Source organism: Chiloscyllium punctatum, chromosome 6 (genome assembly GCF_047496795.1).
Source record: "Chiloscyllium punctatum isolate Juve2018m chromosome 6, sChiPun1.3, whole genome shotgun sequence".
In the NCBI taxonomy this organism is placed as follows: Eukaryota; Metazoa; Chordata; class Chondrichthyes; order Orectolobiformes; family Hemiscylliidae; genus Chiloscyllium; species Chiloscyllium punctatum.
Genome location: NC_092744.1, coordinates 38,957,740 through 38,980,569, shown reverse-complemented (window position 1 = coordinate 38,980,569; position 22,830 = coordinate 38,957,740). Strand labels below are relative to the sequence as shown.

Sequence of the window (22,830 nt, the reverse complement as noted above, 5' to 3'; positions counted from 1 at the left end):
AAATGATGTTCTCAATATATACATTTCCTATGGTGTTTGCTATCTTGGAAACCTCTTTAAAATCAGCTCTCAAAATCCTCTTGTCATAGTTAAAATTTCTCTACTTACAGTTCAGAATACTCACCACTTGCCTGGATGGGTGCAGCTCCAATAGCACTCAGAAGCTTGACACCATCCAGGACAAAGCAGTCCACTTGATTGGCTCTGTAATACAATATAAAGCTCAAATGACTCATTCAAAAGTCCTGTTGCTCATTATTACATCTCAGAGATTCTAAAAATATATTTTTAATTTGTGAGATGTGGGTATCACTGGCTGGCCAGCATTTATTGCCCATTCCTTGAGAAGGTGGTGGTGAGGTACCTTCTTGAACTGCTGCAGTTGTCCTGCTGTGGAGTTGACCGACAATGCCCTTTTGGATGAGTCATTAGAGTTTCATGCAATATTATTGCTCTCTGGACACTGATAACATGGCCAGCACTTATTGACCATCCCTCATTGCTCTGGACAATGTGTTGGTGAGCTGCCTTCTTGATGTAGTCCTTGTGAAGTTAGGGAAGGAGTCCAGGCTGTTGTCCCAATGCAGGTGAAGAAGCCATAATATAGTTTTAACTCAAGGCTGCATGTGATTTGTGGAAGGACACATGGGATGATGCAATTGGATGCCTCATCAGTGAAGTCCGGAGCTTCAGCTAAACCAAAGATGTCCAAACAATCTTACCAAATGATTATGTAATGGGATTAATTCTAGTTGTAGTTATTGTTTACCTCTTCAAAGCCTTACGTTATGACTCCAACTGTTGCATCAAGATCAGCATGGTAGTCACAGACTTCTTCCTTATTATTGCAGGAGAACAGCAATGTTGAGTACCCTACTGATTCCTTTTCCAGATGGTTATTGATTTTATCATGAAGAAAGTGATAATGGGTGCAGACTTTGCCAACCCTGGCATCACCATTGATTTGCCAGTCCCAGATAATGCAGGTCTTTGGGCATTGCCTTCCTGGCTGAAGATTCATACCAGATCATCAGTCTTTGAGAGTAGCAGTGCAAATTGGGTCTTTGCAACAACTGCCAGAAGACCAAGACAATAATAACTGGTGGCAACAAGGCTGTCTTATTAACATCAGGCAACACAACATTAAGGCTGTTAACCACTTTCCCATCTAGGCAGCAACATCTCCAGGAACGGTGATGTAGAGATCATTGTCCACACAAGAATCAACAAAGCAACATGCTGTTCAAACTACTCTACACCATGTGGGCATTGAACACTATCAACCATAGTCATCAAGTTACCACATTATATGTCTGTGGGAGTACCAACATAATCTGTGCCAATGAGACACAGAAGAGAACAGCAAAGATGTCGCAGAAGTTAGATGTCTTACCAGCACAATCTCTGTTAAATCCCAGATATCACTTGGAAAGACAGCATCACTGATAATTAAGTGCTACTTGCAGGATATTCTGACAGAAAGATGACTGTAACTAGCACCAGATTGGAAAAGGAGATGGGGATGAGATAAGACCTCACAAAGTGTGTTAAAGGAGGGCCTTCAAGCACAGGGCACCACCTGAACTGGAGCAAAAGAGATACCAATGTGACAGGATTGGTGGCAGAGTCTTGTTGCCCATTGTCCCTCATCGAGGGGCACGAGGTATAAGTAAAATATTGCTTGGAATCTACAAACAAATTAGGTGATGCTGATATGTAGCCTTTCCCACATTTCATCAACTTTCATCTGAGGTTTCTTAGGATCAAAATTTTTCTGATCTTATTCACATGATGGTCTTATTCAGAGGAACGTTTTAAAAACTCTTTAGAACATAGAACATAGAACAATACAGCACAGAACAGGCCCTTCGGCCCACGATGTTGTGCCGAACGTTTGTCCTAGCTTAAGCACCTATCCATGTTCCTATCTAATCGCCATTTAAAGGTCACCAATGATTCTGACTCTGCCACTCCCACAGGCAACGCATTCCATGCCCCCACTACTCTCTGGGTAAAGAACCTACCCCTGACATCCCCCCTATACCTTCCACCCTTCACCTTAAATTTATGTCCCCTTGTAACTGTTACAGAAGGACAATAAGAAAGACAATACAGAAGGACACTAGTTACCTAGTGACTAGTGAGACAACTAAATATTATGTAACCAATTGAAAGGAAAGGTAAAGGTGCTATAATCTCAGAGGACCATAGGGCACATGCTCAGTACAGCTGATGAGTGGTGGGTTTAACCTGAGAGTCACCACCCTTCAGGCGAGGGGTGAGGTTGAGAGGTGAGACCACCATAATGACCTCAGCCAGTGCAAAAATCGAATCCGTCTTGTTGGCATCACTGTGTATCTTAGACTAGCCTTCCAGCCAACTGAGCTAACCAAGCCCTTACCAAATAAAAGTAATAAATTTTCAGGCACTATCTTTTAAATGTTGCCACGGTCGTCATAAGGAATAGTTATGACTAAGGGATGTGCACAAATGTTGTACCTGACTCTTCCAATCTACAAAACTTGTTCCTGTTGTGTTATTTGTTGTCAAACTTTATTAGTATTGCACTATTATTGAATAATAAAATGAGGAAGAATTTCTTCCCTCAGAAGGTTGAGAGTCTTTGGAACTCAGTGCTGCAGAGAGCTGTGGAGACAAGAGTCCTTGTGTATACTTAGGGCAGAATTAGATTCTTGATCAGTAGGCGAATCCAGGATTATGAGGAAAACTCAGGGAAGTAGATGCGAGGAATGTCGGATCAGCTGTGATCCTATTGAATGGTAGGTCAGGCTTGAAGGTCTGAACAGTCTACTCTGTTCCTATTTCTCATGGTCTTATAAAAACTATGAACTCCCCAAATAATCAATTCATTTCAATAAGGGTGAATAATTTGAGTTGATATGGAGGCAACTTGGCAATATGTAGCATCCTGTTGGTAATTTGATCACTTTATGTTTTGTTCATTGTGTTCATGTAGCAAAAAGGAACTCACTCATATGAATATTGCAGTTCTATAGTAATATCTCAATATGATTGGAATAGTAGTTAGCTTCAGCAAATAAAATCCAGCATAAGGTTTAAATCAATATTTGTTAAGTAATGAAATAATATTGCATTTGTCTTTTGTATATCACTCGTGTATTCTTAATTCTCCATAGTACTTCAATCATGTCCAGGTGACCTAGAGGCAACTGAAATTTCCATGCAATGACAGATGGGAACAAAGAATTGCTGTTGCACAGATTGTCAACACAAAAGGGTTGACTTTGTTTGTGTCTGGGTAGCACATCAAGTAAATACTCTTTAGCAGTGTGATGTGGCCAAGATATCTGAAACACAATGTTATTACCATACCAAGTTTAATTTTCCCTTTTATTCCTTGAATATTTTAAAGTGCTGAATATTAGGGATATTGAGAGAACAAATGGATTAGCATTGCAGAAACATAATGTCAATGATTGGCCTCAGCGCTAAGGAAAAATCATTACCTTTGTGCTTCCTGATCTAAAGGAGCTGCCAGGTTCTTTATTTCAATTGTACAGAGAGACTTTGGGATGTGTGAATAAAACATCACATGGTATTTACATAAAAATAGGAATTAATGGGCAAGCTGCCATATGTTACTCTATTATTGTTGCATCAAAACGTTTTTTTAAAAGGCTTTAGATTGGTGGGTGCCTCTTAAAATGCATATGTGTTTTTTAAACGGTTATATGTATTTTAACCCTATAAAGTTGATGAATACTGATCAATATTTATTTATTTTGGTCCAGGATCAGTATGAAATTGAAGATGACATGACTGCATCAGAGGTGAGCCATCTGTTAATGCTGCTAACTAATTCATTTTCTTTAAGTGACTACACTAGCATCTCTTGAAGAACAAGAAATCAGGTTACAATTATAAATTAGACTGTGTTGAATTTATTGGGAATGACGCAACAGATTTGCATCGACAGGATCGTGAAAGTATCACATGCAATTCAGTTGATCAGGGCTGAAGATTGTAGCCTGTAATATTAAATTGCTGTCAGCTTTTAATATGCCTCATCAGTCTACCCAAGATTGTCAACAAAGTGATGAAGAAGTCATCAATAGAGCTATCGAGCAGCAGTTTCTCAACAATAACCTGATCACTGATTCACATTTTGCATTTCATGAGAGCCACTCAACTCCAAACCTTATTAAAGCCTTGGTCCAAATATGTACAGACGAGCTGAACTCCAGATGTGAGGTGAAAGTGACTGCTCTTGACATGAAGGCAGCATTTGACAGAACATCAATAGCCCTTACAAAAGTGCAGTCAGGGGAAAGTCTCTTCACTGAACAGTATCATACCTTGCACAAAGGGAGATGGTTACTGTTGTTGAATGTCAGTGCAAAGGTTTCTCAGCTGCTGTTTGCTGATGATTGCATTTGGTATAACATCATTCACAACTCCTCACTTTCTGAAGCAGTCCACGTCCATAAGCAGCCAAACCAAGACAACATCCAGGCTTGATTCATAAAGGAACAAGTAGTGATGAAGCCACACATGTGCCAGACAATGACTATTTACAACATAAGAGAATCTAACGATCTCCCCCTTAACTCTCAATGACACTATCACCACTAATAACCCACTTTCAGCAATCTGGGGGGGCTTACAGTTGACCAGAACTTGAAGTGGATTAGTGGTGCTGGAAGAGCACAGCAGTTCAGGCAGCATCCAAGGAGCAGCGAAATCGACATTTCGGGCAAAAGCCCTTCATCAGGAATAAAGGCAGTGAACCTGAAGCATGGAGAGATAGCTAGAGGAGGGTGGGGGTGGGGGGAAAGTAGCATAGAGTACAATGGGTGAGTGGGGGAGGAGATGAAGGTGATAGGTCAGGGAGGAGAGGGTGGAGTGGATAGGTAGAAAAGGAGATAGGCAGATAGGACAAGTCCGGACAAGTCATGGGGACAGTGCTGAGCTGGAAGTTTGGAACTAGGGTGAGGTGGGGGAAGGGGAAATGAGGAAACTGTTGAAATCCACATTGATGCCCTGGGGTTGAAGTGTTCCGAGGCGGAAGATGAGGCGTTCTTCCTCCAGGCGTCTGGTAGTGAGTGAGCGGTGGTGAAGGAGGCCCAGGACCTCCATGTCCTCGGCAGAGTGGGAGGGGGAATTGAAATGTTGGGCCACGGGACGGTGTGGTTGATTGGTGCGGGTGTCCCGGAGATGTTCCCTAAAGTGCTCTGCTAAGAGAAGCCCAGTCTCCCCAATATAGAGGAGACTGCATCGGGAGCAACGGATACAATAAATGATATTAGTGGATGTGCAAGTAAAACTTTGATGGATGTGGAAGGCTCCTTTAGGGCCTTTGATAGAGGTGAGGGACGAGGTGTAGGCGCAGGTTTTACAGTTCCTGCAGTGGCAGGGGAAAGTGCCAGGATTGGAGGGTGGGTTGTAGGGGGGGCGTAGACCTGACCAGGTAGTCGCGAAGGGAACGGTTTTTGGGGAAGGCGCAAAGGGGTGGGGAGAGAAATATATCCCTGGTGGTGGGGTCTTTTTGGAGGTGGCAGAAATGTCGGCGGATGATTTGGTTTATGTGAAGGTTGGTAGGGTGGAAGGCGTTCTGTCCTTGTTACGGTTGGAGGGGTGGGGTCTGGGGGCGGAGTTGCGGGAGGTGGACGAGATGCGTTGGAGGGCATCTTTAACCACGTGGGAAGGGAAATTGCGGTCTTTAAAGAAGGAGGCCATCTGGTGTGTTCTGTGGTGGAACTGGTCCTCCTGGGAGCAGATACGGTGGAGACGGAGGAATTGGGAATACGGGATGGCATTTTTGCAGGAGATAGGGTGGAAGAGGTGTAATCCAGGTAGCTGTGGGAGTCGGTGGGTTTGTAAAAAATGTCATTGTCAAGTCGGTCGTCATTAATGGAGATGGAGAGGTCCAGGAAGGGGAGGGAGGTGTCAGAGCTTGTCCAGGTAAATTTAAGGTCAGGGTGGAATGTGTTGGTGAATTTGGTGAATTGCTCAACCTCCTCGCGGGAGCACAAAGTGGTGCCAATGCAGTCATCAATGTAGCGGAGGAAGAGGTGGGGAGTGGTGCCGGTGTAATTACGGAAGATCAACTGCTCTATGTAGCCAACAAAGAGACAGGCATAGCTGGGGCCCATACAGGTGCCCATGGCTACCCTTTTGGTCTGGAGGAAGTTGGAGGATTCAAAGGAGAAATTGTTAAGGGTGAGGACCAGTTCGGCCAAACGAATGAGAGTGTCGGTGGAAGGGTACTGTTGGGGACGTCTGGAGAGGAAAAAACGGAGGGCTTGGAGGCCCTGGTCATGGCGGATGGAGGTGTAGAGGGATTGGATATCCATGGTGAAGATGAGGCGTTGGGGGCTGGGGAAACGGAAGTCTTGGAGGAGATGGAGGGCGTGGGTAGTGTCTCGAACGTATGTGGGGAATTCCTGGACTAGGGGGGATAGGATAGTGTTGAGGTAGGTAGAGCTGAATTCAGTGGGGCAGGAGCATGCTGAGACAATGGGTCGGCCAGGGTGGTCAGGCTTGTGGATCTTGGGAAGGAGGTAGAACCGGGCAGTGCGGGGTTCCCGGACTATGAGGTTGGAAGCTGTGGGTGGGAGATCTCCTGAGGTGATGAGGTTCTGTATGGTCTGGGAGATGATGGTTTGGTGATGGGGGTGGGGTCATGGTCGAGGAGGCAGTAGGAAGAGGTGTCCTCGAGTTGGCGTTTGGCTTCAGCGGTGTAGAGGTCAGTGCGCCAGACGACCACTGCACCCCCTTTATCCATTGGTTTGATGGTGAGGTTGGGATTGGAGCAGAGGGATTGGAGGGCTGCGCGTTGTGAGGGTGAGAGGTTGGAGTGGGGGAGAGGGGTAGACAGGTTGAGGCGGTTAATGTCCTGGCGGTAGTTGGAAATGAAGAGGTCAAGGGCAGGTCATAGGCCAGCGCGGGGTGTCCAGGTGGATGCAGTGTGTTGGAGGTGGGCGAAGGGGTCCTCGGAAGGTGGGCGGGAGTCCTGATTGTGAAAGTAAGCTCGGAGGCAGAGGCGGCGGAAGAATTGTTCGATGTCACAGCGTGTATTAAATTCATTGATGCGTGGACTGAGGGGGATGAAGGTCGGTCCTTTGCTGAGGACTGATCGTTCATCCTCAGTGAGGGGGAAGTCTGGAGGGATGGTGAAAACTCAGCAGGGCTGGGAGCTGGGATCTGGTGTGGGTGTAGAGCTGGGAGTGGGGGTGGAACCTGTAACTGGAGTGGGTGTGATGGTGGGGGGAATGGGGGTGGAGTCATGAGCAGGGGTAGTGTTCCCTCGGGGTTCTGGGGGGTGGGGATAGTGACAGTGGGGTCTGTGGGGGGCATGTCAGCAGAATGCAGGTGAGTGGCACTAGTGGGGGTGGAAGTGGTGGTGACCAAGGCAGTACGGGTGGCTGAAGTCACTGAGCATGTGGCATCAGCGATGATGTGAAGGGTGGAAGTGATGTCACATGTGATGCATGAGGAATTGTGAGGTGAACTAGCCATATAGATGTGGCTACAAGAGTAAGTTGGAGACTAGGAATTCCATGGCACATAACTCACCTCACCAAAGCCAAACCTACTCAATGGGTGTAATTCCAACAAAATGCAGAACAAAATAACTTGATTGACATATGATCCATGACCTTCAGTACTCATTTTCACCACTACCAATGCACAGAGGCAGCAGTGTGTGCAGTTTACAAGATGTTCTGCAGCAACTCACCCCAGCTCCTTCAGCATCACCCTTCAAACCAGAAACCTCTGCCACTTCATAAGACAAAGGCAGCAAATGTAAGGGAACACGACCACCTGCACAATCCTCTCCCAGTCACAAATTATCATAGGGTTAAAATCCTGGAAATCCCTTCCTAACAATGCTATTCATGTACTTACTCCTCTTGGGATGTAACAGTTCTGCAAGATAAGCAGCACTACCTTCTCAAGTACAATTGGGGATGGGCAATGACTTCTGGACTAGTCAGTGACGCAGACTTGATTAGGTCCTGGGAATTTATCTACCTTTATGCGTTTTAAGACCTCCAGCACCACCTCTTCGATAACATGGAGTCTTTTCAATACATGGCGGCTCCCTTCTCAGAATTGCTAGACCAGTCAGAGCACCAGTAGCTCTACAGCCTCAATAGCATCACCAGTTGAGGTGGCTGCTGCTGAGGCTCCAAGTGGAAGAACAGAGAGCCTCTGGGTTGAGATGACCTCAAAGGCCAAGTAAGTGATTTATGTACTGTCAGAATCGGGCACACAGACCCTATGATTGGAAGCATGAACCTCCAATTCATGCCAGTGTCAGAGCCTCGGGGGTAGTCACTGCCACCATGACCTCCTTGTTGTTCTGAGTCAGCCATTAAGCCTCTCCATGCCAAAGTGTACCTCACACTCTTCCCATTAAAAGGGACCCATTCTAAAGATGGTAAGATGTCGATGGTGCAAGAAAATGGCTTTTAATTGGCTAATGAATATCAATTAGTTTCACTGACCATCACCCTCCAATTGGCACTTGGTGACATTGTTGTGGTGCCTGCCCTTAAGAAAATCCTGTGGTGGGTAGGCATTGACTCCCTTTACAATACCTACAGTCACAATTTTCTGTTCCCAGTTCATCTCCAAAGTCCTGGTAAAGTTGTGCCCTTTGATTGAATATGCCTTTAAGCAATTGCAAACCACAGACTGAGTCAGAATGTATTCTTAGCTTCCACAATATTCAGGAAATGAATAGCTAGCTAGACCGAAAGGACTGGGCTCCTTGGCATAAAATACTGTTTAATTTACTGCAGTATTAGCACCAACAACTGATGGAACTTTTCTCAACTTGAAGTTAATGTTATTCACTGGAGTTTTAGCCTTTATCTACTGCAGTTCAAATGCTGAGTTAGCTATCGCTGAATTGAATTAGTATAAGGAGGTTTATAAAGGAACTTTGGAGTGATAGTAGGCAAGCCATTTCCAATGTTTAGATAAAGTGACAAAGCTATTAAATATCCTAGGACTGCATTCAGAATATTGAGATTTGAAGTCTAGTAAGTGGTACCAAATTATACCAGGTAGTGCTTTCTTATTTTACGGCATTAGGTTCAGTTTTCCTTTGAAGAAGGAAAACATGCATGAATTGAATACATAATGAGTGCTAATGACATTTACTCAAAATGCTTGAAATAAGTCAGAGGGGAGGGAATATAAATTCTGGCCACTATTTTTCAGTCACCTCTAAATATGATAATGGTGACACCAGATTCCAGAATCATCAAAGTTTTGAACTCTCTGTCAGATAGTTGTGAACGTATATCATTGATGCCGAGGTAGAATGATAGAAACCCTACAGTGTGGAAGCAGCCCATTTGGCCCATTGAGTCCACACTGATCTTCCAAAGTGCATCCCACCCCCTGACCCTATCCCTGTAATCTTGCATTTCCTATGGCTAATCCACCTGACCTGCACATCTTTGGACTGTGGGAGGAAATTGGAGTACCCAGAGGAAAACCATGCAGACATGGGGAGAATTGTTAACTCCACACAGTCACGCAAGGATTGAATCGAACCCATCTCTGGGGCTGTGAGGTAGCAGTGCAAACTACTGAGCCACTGTAGTTTGCCCTAATCTTAAAAAAAAAACTTTAATGAAATGGCTGCTCCCTATATCTCTTGGAATTGTGGTATTTTTACTGCATTGCCCTTCCTGCAATGCCTGACGATTTAAATTTCCTCAGGTTTGATGCTTATGATTACTCTCAGTCCTTTAAATATGGTGCAACCAGAACTTCGGATAGTTAATACTTTCTATGAACTTCCTTCTACCCCCTTATGTCGTAGTCTCTTAGATAGAAAGGCCACTATTTTGTTAACCTTATTGATTATTAACTTTGTCTTCGTGACATTTTAATAGTCTGTTTGCCTAGGTGCGTATGTATCATGACTTTCATTGTTTCTCGTTTTTCACAATTTTGAAAGCACTCAATTCATCTCTTTGTATGTGTAAACTGAATGATCTCAAATTTGCTTGCATGGAAACCCTTTTGCAACAGTTTTGCCCAATCATTTAATTTATTGTTACATTTTGCATGATTCCATCTACAATGCTTCTTTTGGCACCAATATTAAAACACCTGGTTGACAAATCTTATTAGTTTAAACCTGGGATGTCGAAGATATTTAATTTTAATTAAGTTATTTGGTAGCAGGGAAGCATATTTTTGGTTTTTTGTCCTACTGCTCCAAAGAGCAACCATTTTCCCATCAATCTCCTCCATCTCTCAAGTTTTGGTCATAACATAAAATTAAAGGGTTAGTTAGGACACTCAACAAGGACATCTTTTATATAGAAATGTGGATACTAATAATTGGTAAAGGGTAAATGGAAATACACCAGAATTCTACTCCATTAAAATAACAAAATAACTTTGACAGTTGCTAAGACTACAAGAGGTGGAATATTTATCTCCAAATAATTTGAAAAGATTTATCAAGGGTAGGATGACTGAATTGGCTGGCAAATTAGGATAAGAGTTAAAATCTGGCCTAAGAAGGCAGATGTAATTAGTGCAATAGGACAGCATTTGAAATTGGAAGAATGCTAATGCAAACCGAATAGTGAGTCAGTTGAATTAGTGAAAATTCAAAAGCTGCTGAACAGCTTGAAATAGAGAATGAAGTGGGATTTTTAAAAACAACATAAACTTGAGCACTTCAGAAAGAGGAAAAAGAAAAGGAAAAAGCAATTTGGGCTAAAGAAAATGAATACCGGATGAAAAGACTAGAACTAAAAAATGTGGCCACTGACTCTAGAGAACATTCTGATGAGGAAAGATTTGAATCTAATCCAAGATCGAGCTGATTAATTTTGTACAATCCCTCACAAAATTTGATGAAGGTGTTGCTGAGGCATTTTTCACTTTTGAAAAGATAGCTAAGCAAATGAGGTGGACAAGGGAAAACTGGACGTTGCTCATACAAGGCAGGCTGCCAGGAGAAGCTCATGAAATTATGTCTTGATTTTTGAGGAGGCATCCAAAGGCTATAAATTGACAAAAAGTCTTTTCTAGGTGTTTCCGAGTTGGTACCAGGTATATTGAAAATATCCATACACAGCCTGGGCAGATTTACATATAAATTGGGAAAGCAAAGCAAAATAACTCTGACCCATTTGATGAAGGTGTTAAAGGCAATAACTATATCTGAGACCTGAAGGAAAGTAATTCTCCAATAAGAAATTAGAAATTCACTCTCTTCATTAGTATGAACATGCTTAGAAAGCCAGAAGTTAACCACAGCAAGACTTGCAGAGAAGATGGTCAACAATCATAAGATGGTCCACAAATCCAAATTGTCTGGCCGTCATTCCCATAAAGTCAAGAAGGATCCAAGATGGGAAGTTGAATGGAAGGCATGGAACCTGGGACAAGAGGGAACAACCAGAAAGGCTCAAGGATCTCCTCCACAGTTCAGAAAGGAAAGTGTTGAGGGCAGAAGTGATGTCCAAAGGCCGAAGTGTTTCCATTGTTCAAAGATAGGACATCTTGCTGCAGATTGCTGGAAGTTGCAATGAGGGATACACCAAGTTAGTACAGACAGAGGAGCCCTGACTGCCAGTACAACAGATCAAGTTGCAGCTCTGAATTATTTCATATCAATGAGATGAGGGACACCTGAAATTAATCAAAGTAAAGGTGTTTTTTCTAGGACTGAAGTATGAACAATGTACACTACACTATGTACCTTTGCTCTGTGAGTGGCTCAAAGGAGCCTGAAGAGTAGCTTTAAAAAAACTAAGAGTATCATAACAAGCATGAAATAAGCATTCTCAATCAGAGGATATTGTGCTAATTTACTGTTTTACAATGTGAGCCATTGAAAGTTCAGTGGTCAAAAAGATCGTTCGATTTTATGTCGCATCTCTGGAGCAGGTGAGACTTGAATCTAGGTCTCTTGGCTCAAAGGTAGGGACACTAGCACTATGCCACAAGAGCCCCAAACAAACAATTGCTATAGTGAATTATCTCATCGACAGCCCAGGTCACTGCGAAAAGAATCAGCTGTATCACATAATTATATTGACACATTATCACAATCAGGAAGAGGGTAAGCAAGAGGTGAAAGACTAGACAATTTCCAAGTTGAACCTCTTACTATCTGGTTAGGTAACACTGAGGCAAATGAATGAAAAGACCTTTCATCCTCAAGAATAACGCATTGGCCAAAGTGTTTATTTTCAGGAAATCAAACTCTGAAGGATATGTATTTGTTTTAGAATCAAAATTACTCACCAAAGAACAAGTTTTGTTTATAAACACAACTTTTACTTTGGACATGCAAACCAAATCCCTCTGATTCTCTATACTACCAAGGGTCCTATATTCATTGCATGCTCCTTTGCTTTGTTAGTCCTCACAAAGTCCTCACTTTCCAGGATTAAATTCCATTTGCTATTGTTCTACTCAACTAAACTCATCCTGCAGTTTAGTTATTTTCTCCTCACTGTTTACCACACAACCAATTTTCATGTCATCTGTGAACCAATGGATCAAACCTCCTACATGCATGTCCAGATCGTTTATGTGCACAACAAACTACAAGGGAACTAACAGAGAATCCTGGTGTATGCCACTGAACACAGATTTCCAGTCACGAAATCAAGCTTCAGCCATGCCCCTCTGCCTCCTGCCACTAAACCAACTGTGGATCTAATTTGCCCTGGATTTCATGGCCTCTTACCTTTCTGGCCAGGCTCCCATGTGAGATCTTGTCATAGGTTTCCCTGAAGTCCATGTAAATTACATGCAGTGAACTAGTGTCATCCACACATCTAATCAGTTCCTCAAATTTCAATCAAACCTGTCAGATGCAACAATGATTCTGACTATTCTTGATTAGTCCTGGAGATTGAGAAAGTCACTTTCTCAAAAATTCAGAGAACAGAGAAAGAAAAGCAACCAAGAAGTGAATGTGGAGAGAGAACAAAGAATTATATTCATGTAAGATTATGAAAAGACTAAAAAGACAAAAAGACTACACTTCTTATGAGGCTATAAATCAACTGAAAATGTTCAGGATACCTAGGGGACTGAAACACTGTTTCCAGGAATCTCAAAGAACACTGAAGTCTGAACAGAGTTTTGTGGGGAGATGTATTGGAATGGAGTTGGTTGGACTCCAATATAGCCCAATAAAGGGTTAACTGTAATAGTCTGTGAAGTTATAGAAGGAGATAACATACACTCGTGTGATTGCTGAGTTTGTGGAAGTAGGATGGAAAGAAGTTAATGTAAAACAGTGTTAATGTTGTGAGAATAATGTTCTTATAAAGTTTGTGTGTTTTATAGTGAGCAGTTTTCCAGAGTTATTGAAACTCCTCCAACCCAGCAATACAATAGTATAATAGCCAGGTCCTGTGGAGATTCTTCAACCTAATTCAATTAAAAGTCTCAATGTTCATGTCCTACTCTCAATGCTTCAATTATGCTGTTGAGGACATCACACTGAATCAAACACCCAGTAACAGAAAGTTTGTGCTGAAATGTTGATGCAAGTTCTGTGAACTACTCTCAGTATCGTGAAACCACACATTCTGTTCCTTTGTCACTGATCGCAAAATTTGAACCAAGAAATACTCAGATACAGGTCTTCTGTGAGAGACATTTTTACAAGATGCCAAATATGGGCATTTTGTCTTAAAAATCATGTGAATTCAATCGTGCCAGAATAAATATTGTAACTTTTCTAAAGTACTCAAAGTCCACAGATTTCTATTAACTCTAAAGCTTTTTAACATTATTATTAAGTGGAAGTTCAACTTTCTCATGAAGCCAACTCAGTTCCATTAAGGTAATTAATTCCACCTTTAAGTTCAACTTTCTTAGAAAACTGTGTCTGCAGGTAAATTAATTCCATCTTGCTTGTTAAAAAGATAACACAAGTGGAAAAATGATTGTGAGACAATTAGCAATAGTCTTTATTTATTCATGAGTTGTGAGCGCTGTTGTCTAGGCTAGGATTTATTGCCCATTCCTAATTGCCCTTCAGTTAATGATCTTTCAGATCCCTGATTATGAAATAAATGTACGTGATAATTTGTCAGTGTCTATCTAGTAATTACAACCCTGCTTCCCTCATGCTTAAGATTGAAGATAGTGTGATAGATAAAGCAACAAACATATTTTGAATTCTCTTGTTAATTTTAACTACATCTACACCGATGTCCCAGCATATTTTGCAACTTAATAACAACTTTTTTCCTGATTTAGTGTACAGTAGTGTGATTTCTATTAAGTCCTGTGTGACCAGTTCTGATTAAGTGTGTACAAAGTTATTACTTACATGCAGAATATTAAGAATGGATGCTTATATTCATTTAAGCTGTATAAGTGGAGAGTAATGAAGTTCCCAAAGGTGTATTGGTTTTCTTAGCATATCTGATATTTTGCACTGAATTCAAGTCTTCCACAGAGTTACATACAGAGGAACCTCGATTATCTGAATATCAATTATCCAAATTTTTGGATTATCCAGAGAAGACCCCAAGGTCCCGATGGAAACATTACATCAAAGAGGTGTTTCAACACTGATCGCGCCTTTTGTTTACAATGATTAAAAATGAACCTGGCTTACTGAAATACTGCTGAGGGTGGGGGGGGGGCGGAAACGGGGGAGCGGTGGGGGGTGTGCAGGTGTTGTGGGGGCAGACAGGGGGTGGGGTTGGGGCACTGGGGCAGACAGGGCGTGGGGGCGTGTGATGTGCTGGGGGAGTGGACTTAGCAAGTGCTCGCTGTGTCAATCCCAGTGAACTGATGGTGGGGGAAGGGGGTGCGAGAGGCTTCAGCAATGCTGCAGGCCCCTTACACACAAGTGTGTCTCTGCTCAGAAACAACCCCTGAGACAGAGAGGGAGCAAGGCAGGCAGAGTGAGGAAAAAGGAAACTTCAGAAAACTTCAAGCCCCAGAGGAGAGGCATTGAATCAATTAACCAAACGAAAGTGTGCCACCCATCTCATTCGGATAATCAAGGTTCCTCTGTCAAGACAAATATGTAACAATGTCATGTAAATTCTTATGAATATTGTTATAATACATTGTCATGTATTATAAGAAATCTGCTTCCATATACAACTGAAAATACAATAGTAAACAAATATTTTAGCTAAATTCCCATAGCTGTCTCCTGCATAATTATTAATATTTGTGATTTTGAAGCAGTTAAAGAGCTTGAGATGTTGGTTCACATTTCCACCTTAGAGATCATAAGTCAGCATCACAACAAAACATCAATAAAGGTTACTTGAGAAAATAGGGAATTGATATTGAGTTAAACACTAGAAAAATTATAACTTCTATTCTCTACTTCTGATCTCCAGAATTAATGGATGGAATGCTAGAGTGAAGCCTTCACCACATAGGAAAATGTCACATGCAATTGTCTGAATGGAATTCTATTTCCTTTTGCTGTACTGAATTGACTTGAGAATCCTTCAAAAATTGTAACAGAAATTTAATAATGAATAATATTTCTATAGATTGCTGAATGGGAGGACAAACAGTTTGAAGAGCAAGTGGACTTCAACAATTGTAAGATTGACCCAGCACCCTTCCAACTTGTAGAATGGACGTCACTACACAAGGCAAGAAAAATTAAGTTGACTTCACATTGCTAGAGCCAGTTAGTGCAGGTTTTGCATCAATGAATTCAAATCAGCCAAGCAACTGCAGATAAATAAATTAGTTAAGTAATTATTCAGGGCTCTAGGTTTTAGTTTTGTATTAGTACATAAATTCCATTAAATGTAATTTGAATTTTAGTTGTGTTTTTGAAATTAATTGTGCTATTTAAAAACAATTGTCAATGAAGCATTTCACCTGAGAAATTGATACTGGTTTTGTTTTTGAATGCACAATTGTGAAAGTATGGGAATAATACTTACCTCAAATGTTATGGAATGGATTGTCTCACTATTATAGAACTGAACTGTGTTATGGTACAGGAAGAAGCTTCTGTTTTGAAAAACTGTTCAAACCCAAAATAGTAACATGTCACTTCTCTACACATTCTACCCAACTAGTTAGTAGTTTGCAGGCTTTTCATTCTTTGTTTCATTCCAGCACCCGCAGTTTTCTTTTATTTGAATTAGTTAAGATTTCTTCATGCTGCTGTTTCCATTCTTCTTATGTTCTCTGTTCAAAGGCAGGTCTTTGGTGATTATTTGCCAAACAATGACAAAATGCCAGGGGTTTTCAGCAACTAGGAGAAAATGTGGACTGCAGATACTGAAGAGCCAGATCGGGCAGGATCTGAGGAGCAGGGAAGTCAACATTTCAGGCATAAGCCCTTCATCAGGGGTTATGCCTGAGACATCGACTCTTCTGCCCCTCAGATGCTGCCTTGACCAGCTGTGCTTTCCCAGCGCTACACTTTTCGACTCAGGGTTTTTCAGCAGACTGGCTAAGAAGGCAGGCTGCATATCTTCCTCAGCTATAACAGGGATCCGTCCTGTGCTGTTGCCTTAACCTGATCCACAAACAATACAGTCAGCTGTAAAAATGTGGCCCCCTGGTTTACTTTAGTAGTGTCAGCTGAGTGTTTCTAATGAATGCTTGCAATGTTATTTCATTGCATGATGGATGATATACTGATAACTGCTGCAGTGCACATTCAAACTGTTCTTGGCATGGTTCTATTCTTAATATTTTCGCTGGCAGGTACATCTCTGCAATTGTTATGAAATAGGTTTCCTATAAGAAAAACATAAAGGATTCCTCTTAGAATATATCTATGTGCTTTAAATCCTGACTGGGTTAAATACATTTTTTTGACATTTTGGATGTGAAATATGCAATTAGCATTGAAAATTAGTAACAATTCTGTAAAACATATTGGCATTAAAATTGTATGGTAGAAATGATGCATTTTCCCTGTGGTTTTCAACAAACATTGCTACAAGTAAAAGTAATTGCCTTAATGTGGATAATTCATAATGTAGACAACATGGAGGTTGCAGTCTCATTGTTTAAATCTCTGATTTGTGGATGTGTGTTGCAGCAGTAGGCACATTATTCATCATGTAGTGTAATAACGTTGCAAATAATGCTGTGTAGAACTAGTGTCATAAATATTTAAAAGAGGAAGATAATAAAGAAACATGTTGCTTGTCTCCACAGAGTTTGGAGTGCAATATAAATAAATTTTGAAAGAGAATGATGCACTGTTTCTTTTGTCTACAAACTCAACGGCACAGTTTTAATCATTAGACCTATCCTATCACTATGCATATAAAGTGCACCAATTGATTCTATAAAAATCACTGCATTAAATTCCTTGTGACAATGTGTGCAATGGCTCGTCAGTTAAATGACCAATAATACCTTCAGAATTGGATGTTAGGTTAAAATATTGCTCTTAAAATTAGTAAACTCATGAGGAAAATTTCACAGAGGCTATAAATTAAAACAGTGTGATTATCTCAAGCTGTTGAAAGTTGTGGATATTTTATCACCTACAGGGAAGTAATCTTATTGTACTTTATGGAATATTGCTTCTACAGTGTAGTCACTCCTTCTACCTCCTTTGGATTCAAAAGAAAAAAACAGAATTTTAGAATCCCCACTGGGTCCCTGGCAGTGTGAGACAGCAGAGTTAACCACTGAGCCACCAGGCTACCTAACCAAATTTTACTTAAACTTCCAAGACTATTTGATCTTTTCATTTGATTCTGAAGCATGTGATATTTCCATCAATTTCAGTTGAAGTGTCTCATCTGCCAGATAAACCCAGAATGATGTTAATGGTTGTCATGGAGAAGTTGGAGGTTAAAATCATTTTTATTTTCAAAGCATTTGAGAGTGAATGATAGTGAGAGACTATCGAAGATGAAAATTAATAATATGTTTTCTGTTGCAAACTAGAATAAATGCTCATTTTTTTTCATTATAATCAATGGTCCACTAAAGATACCACGGGAATTTGCAGATTTAAAGGTGACTTGTGAACAAAATCTACAATATTGTGACTAGGGTGGTCCAATAATAATGACCCTTTAACAGATGGTATGATTGTTGAAAGAAGACACATTTTGTGAACGCTTTTTGTCTTGCACTCATCAGAGCAATTCACAAGAAATACCAATATAAAGAGAAGCAAAATTTAATACTATGTGAGAAAAGAGTGGCAATTGGTTAACAAGAGGACTCTGCTTGGTAGAAGTGTTGCCAAGTAGAATGTGCCAGTTAGGTACTAACTGACAGTTAACTGGTGAGCTTTGTTTCAATTTAAGCTAGACAGGTTCAGTTGAATCTTACTTTTTATTTTGTTGATCCTGAGATGCATCATGTTTTTTGGAGGGTGTGTCACCTCGAGGCCTATCAAGTTTGCTCACTCTATCTTATGAAACTGTCCTCATTGCTTACCTACCTTGCTGCCATGATACCTCCCATTCTTGATTTCTGTCCCATTTTGCCACACACTATTCCCAGATCAATTCACCACTCAGTGGATATCCTGGAATTCACCAGCGATCCCTTCCACCCATGACATATTCAAGTTTTTTGAAGAAGTAACAAAGAAGGTTGATGAGGGCAGAGCAGTAGGTGTGATCTATATGGACTTTAGTAAGGTGTTCGACAAGGTTCCCCATGGGAGACTGATTAGCAAGGTTAGATCTCATGGAATACAGGGAGAACTAGCCATTTGGATACAGAACTGGCTCAAAGGTAGAAGACAGAGGGTGGTGGTGGAGGGTTGTTTTTCAGACTGGTGGCCTGTGACCAGTGGAGTGCCACAAGGATCGGTGCTGGGCCCTCTACTTTTTGTCATTTGCATAAATGATTTGGATGTGAGCATAAGAGGTACAGTTAGTAAGTTTGCAGATGACGCCAAAATTGGAGGTGTAGTGGACAGCGAAGAGGGTTACCTCAGATTACAACAGGATCTGGACCAGATGGGCCAATGGGCTGAGAAGTGGCAGACGGAGTTTAATTCAGATAAATGCGAGGTGCTGCATTTTGGGAAAGCAAATTTTAGCAGGATTTATACACTTAATGATAAGGTCCTAGGGAGTGTTGCTAAACAAAGAGACCTTGGAGTGCAGGTTCATAGCTCCTTGAAAGTGGAGTTGCAGGTAGATAGGATAGTGAAGAAGGCATTTGGTATGCTTTCCTTTATTGGTCAGAGTATTGAGTACAGGAGTTGGGAGATCATGTTGCGGCTGTACAGGACATTGGTTAGGCCACTGTTGGAATATTGTGTGCAATTCGGGTCTCCTTCCTATCGGAAAGATGTTGTGAAACTTGAAAGGGCTCAGAAAAGATTTACAAGGATGTTGCCAACGTTGGAGGATCTGAGCTACAGGGAGAGGCTGAACAGGCTGGTGCTGTTTTCCCTGGGGCGTTGGAGGCTGAGGGGTGACCTTATAGAGGTTTACAAAATTATGAGGGGCATAGATAGGATAAATAGGCAAAGTCTTTTCCTTGGGGTTGGGGAGTCCAGAACTAGAGGGCACAGGTTTAGGGTGAAAAGGGAAAGATATAAAAGAGACCTAAGGGGCAACTTTTTCATGCAGAGGATGGTACGTGTATGGAATGAGCTGCCAGAGGATGTGGTGGAGGCTGGTACAATTGCAACATTTAAGAGGCATTTGGATAGGTATATGAATAGGAAGGGTTTGGAGGGATATAGGCCAGGTGCTGTCAGGTGGGACTAGATTGTGTTAGGATATCTGGTCGGTATGGACGGGTTGAACCGAAGGGTCTGTTTCCATGCTGTACATCACAATGACTCTATAAATTGTGCACCCAGACAAGCACCAGCAGTCTGGACCTGCCATGTATTGCTGTATGTGGCAAGGTATGTGGAGAAACCACTGGATGGAATAGTGCAGTGATGGGATTTCCACTTCATATGGTGTCATGGTGACCAGACCATGCTAGCTCGGTCCAAATTTCCCACCTGGATTAAAGCAGTCTTTGCCATCTGGCACTGTAGGAAGCAGATCAATGTCTTTCACCACTCTGCCAGTATAACTGTCACCATTTTCTCTTGCACTCATTCTATCTCTGCCACTGTACATGCATCTCACCAAGGGTCATGGTTTACCACTACCACTAATACCTAGAACATCTTCCCCACTCACCCTCACCTACCCTAACACCATGAAACCTGCATACCTTTGCACTGCCTACCCCTTGCCTGGAGTACTTCCCCATCTGCACCAGAAGTAACAGCTGTGTTAGCTACTTTCATCTCTGTAAGCCCTGCCTCTCTCATTCTAGAAGAAAAGACAGCTCACAATAGGGCACAAAGAGTCAGGGTGGGTGGTGTGCTGCCCATCCTTCAGTTCCTTGTATCTAATGAGGAGAGGATCCTCACTGTGACTGCACTTGTATCTGGTTCCCTTGAGTGAAGGCTATCCTTTTGACTTGACTGAGGCCTGCTCAGAGCTATGTTGAGCTTTTCTGGCTTTGTGCCTGTGTTGAAAGGCTATGCAGGACAGCAGTAACATAAACATATCATTGGCTAAGAGGACAAAGCTCAACAAGGCAAGGCAAGGATTCTGTAAGCATCAAGGTATGCTCCAAGAACTATGACAGCAAGTGAAGAGTCAGGAGATACAGCCTGGCCCATTGTATGTCCCTTGGGGTGAGTTGAATTGCTCACTAAGGTTTCCTTGTTGAGTTTTCCCAACATCCTGCTTGTTTGGCAAATCTGGTCTGAATATTCTGAGGCGAGTTCTAGCATTAGCAGGAATCTAATGAGCAATAATAGCTGTCAATTGGCATCTTGCTCATGCTGACCAAATTCCCACCATGCAGCTTGTGAAATGCATAAAAGGTGGAGTGAGATGATCTTGACATTGCGATGGTTCTTGCCACAATGGTTGTCTAATTCTGCCATAGCCCACATCATTCAGACCCCTACAAGATTCTAACTGCTGACTCTGATTAGTCAAGGCATAGCCCTAAGAAATTAACCAGAAAATAGCCGTCATCTGTTTGGTTAAGTTGAAACAGGTGCCACCCATGATCATGTTAGTTTTGTTTGCAAATGCCAGGGATTGGTATATTAATATATGTAGCTGTCAGTTAGCAGAGGTATGACATACTACAACCTAACAATTCAGGATCTTTAGCGCTCAGGATTTTATTTAACTAATGTTGCCCAAGCACAGATCACGTCTAATGTTGGGCACATGTTTTGGGTCTTGCATGCATGGGTTGGGTGTGCTAAGAATTAACCGTCCATTTCGGAGAATGATTAAGAGTCAACTACGTTACAGTTTGTCTGGAATCTCATGTACGCCAGACCTTGTAAGGGAGTCACATGGGGGTCTTTATGAAAATTTATGACATTTCACGGTCACCATCATTTCAAAATTTCAGCAGCAGATGCATGGAAACACCACCACCTGCAAGCTTCCTGCAAGCCACTTACCATCCTGACTTGGAAATATATTGCCGTTCTTCGCTGTCACTGGGCCAAAATCCTGGAAGTCACTCCCTAAGAACATAGTGGGTCTACTTCCAGCACATAAACTGCAGTGGTTGAAAAGGGCAGCTCACCACCACTTTCTCAAGGGCAACTGAGGATGGGCAATAAATGCTGGCCATGATCCCATGAGTGAATAAAATAGAATGGTTGAATTTGTATTTAAATTTCACCAGCTGCCATGCTGAATTTGAACCTATGTCCCCACAGTACCTGGGGCTCTGGGTTACTAGTCCCATGACATTTCCATTATGCCACTGATGCCACCTGTTATTTCATCAGGGAAGAATTCGGTTTAAATCATGCTGTTCACTTCTGTTGCCAAAATGTTCTCACAAACGTAATCTGGAGTAAACAATTTCTAATTTATTTTACAGCTGAAGTGAACTGTATGTATTGTCTATTAAAGATGATCTACTTTTCTTGTTTTATACTGCTGAGATTAACTCATCAACATATTGTCAATGGGAAACACTGAAATAAAAGTGCGAAACATTTTCTAACGCATTCATTAAACCCAAAATTATTCATTTTGGTGTCACAAAATCTAACCATTCTCCTTTCATTTAAAGGGAGCTATAATAAGTAGCAATATTAGAAAAGCAGAGGCAAAAGTGCTCTTAAACACGAGGGATATGTTTTCTTCTTTCAGTTAATTTGAGAACATTATATGCCTTGCAATATTATGGTGATTTATAAGTTTCAATACTTAAAATTAAAAAGATTAATAGATTAATTGTTCAAACTAACAGGATTAAACCTAAATAAACATTGCTGGCAAGTTATTATTGCCACCATCAATATTAACCATTAATTAGAATGTGGTATAGCATCATCAAACCATACAGCTTTCATTATAATGATAAGTGAGATCAACATTATTGTTCCTGTCTCTATTCAGCTTACTGTATTTCCCTGGTAGAGACCATAAGGAATTAGAGTATGAGTAGGCCATTTGACACATGGAACCTGCTCTGCCATTCAATGAGATCTTGGCTAATCTGATTGTAGTCTTAACTCAATTTCTGAGCACCCTCCATATCCCTCAAGTTCCTTGTATGTCAGAAATCTATCTAACTCAGCCTTGAATGTATTTAATGACCCAGCTTCCACTACTGTCTAAAGAAGAGAATTCTAAAGATTAATGGCTTTTTCAAAAGCATTTCCTCCTTATCTCCACCTTCAATGGAAGTCTCTTTATTCTGAAATTGTACCCCCTAGTTCTGGATTCCCCCACAAGGAGAAACATTATCTCAGCAGGCACCTTGCAGAGCTCCCTCAGAACTGTATGTTTCAATAAGATGACCTGTCATTCTTCTAAACTTCAGTGTAAGTCCAACCATCATAGCCTTTCCCCA

At 41.5% G+C, this 22,830-nt stretch overlaps 1 protein-coding gene across 3 annotated transcripts in view; it reads left to right on the top strand.

Moving 5' to 3' along the window:
* Window positions 1-22,830, top strand: part of LOC140478893 (chloride channel protein 2-like) — a 609,305-nt gene that overhangs the window by 574,907 nt on the left and 11,568 nt on the right. For all 3 annotated transcript variants that reach the window (XM_072572491.1, XM_072572492.1, XM_072572493.1), the window contains 2 exons: window positions 3,774-3,812; window positions 15,516-15,620. In XM_072572491.1, coding sequence (XP_072428592.1) covers window positions 3,774-3,812; window positions 15,516-15,620 — 144 coding nt within the window. The remainder of the gene's footprint in view (window positions 1-3,773; window positions 3,813-15,515; window positions 15,621-22,830) is intronic.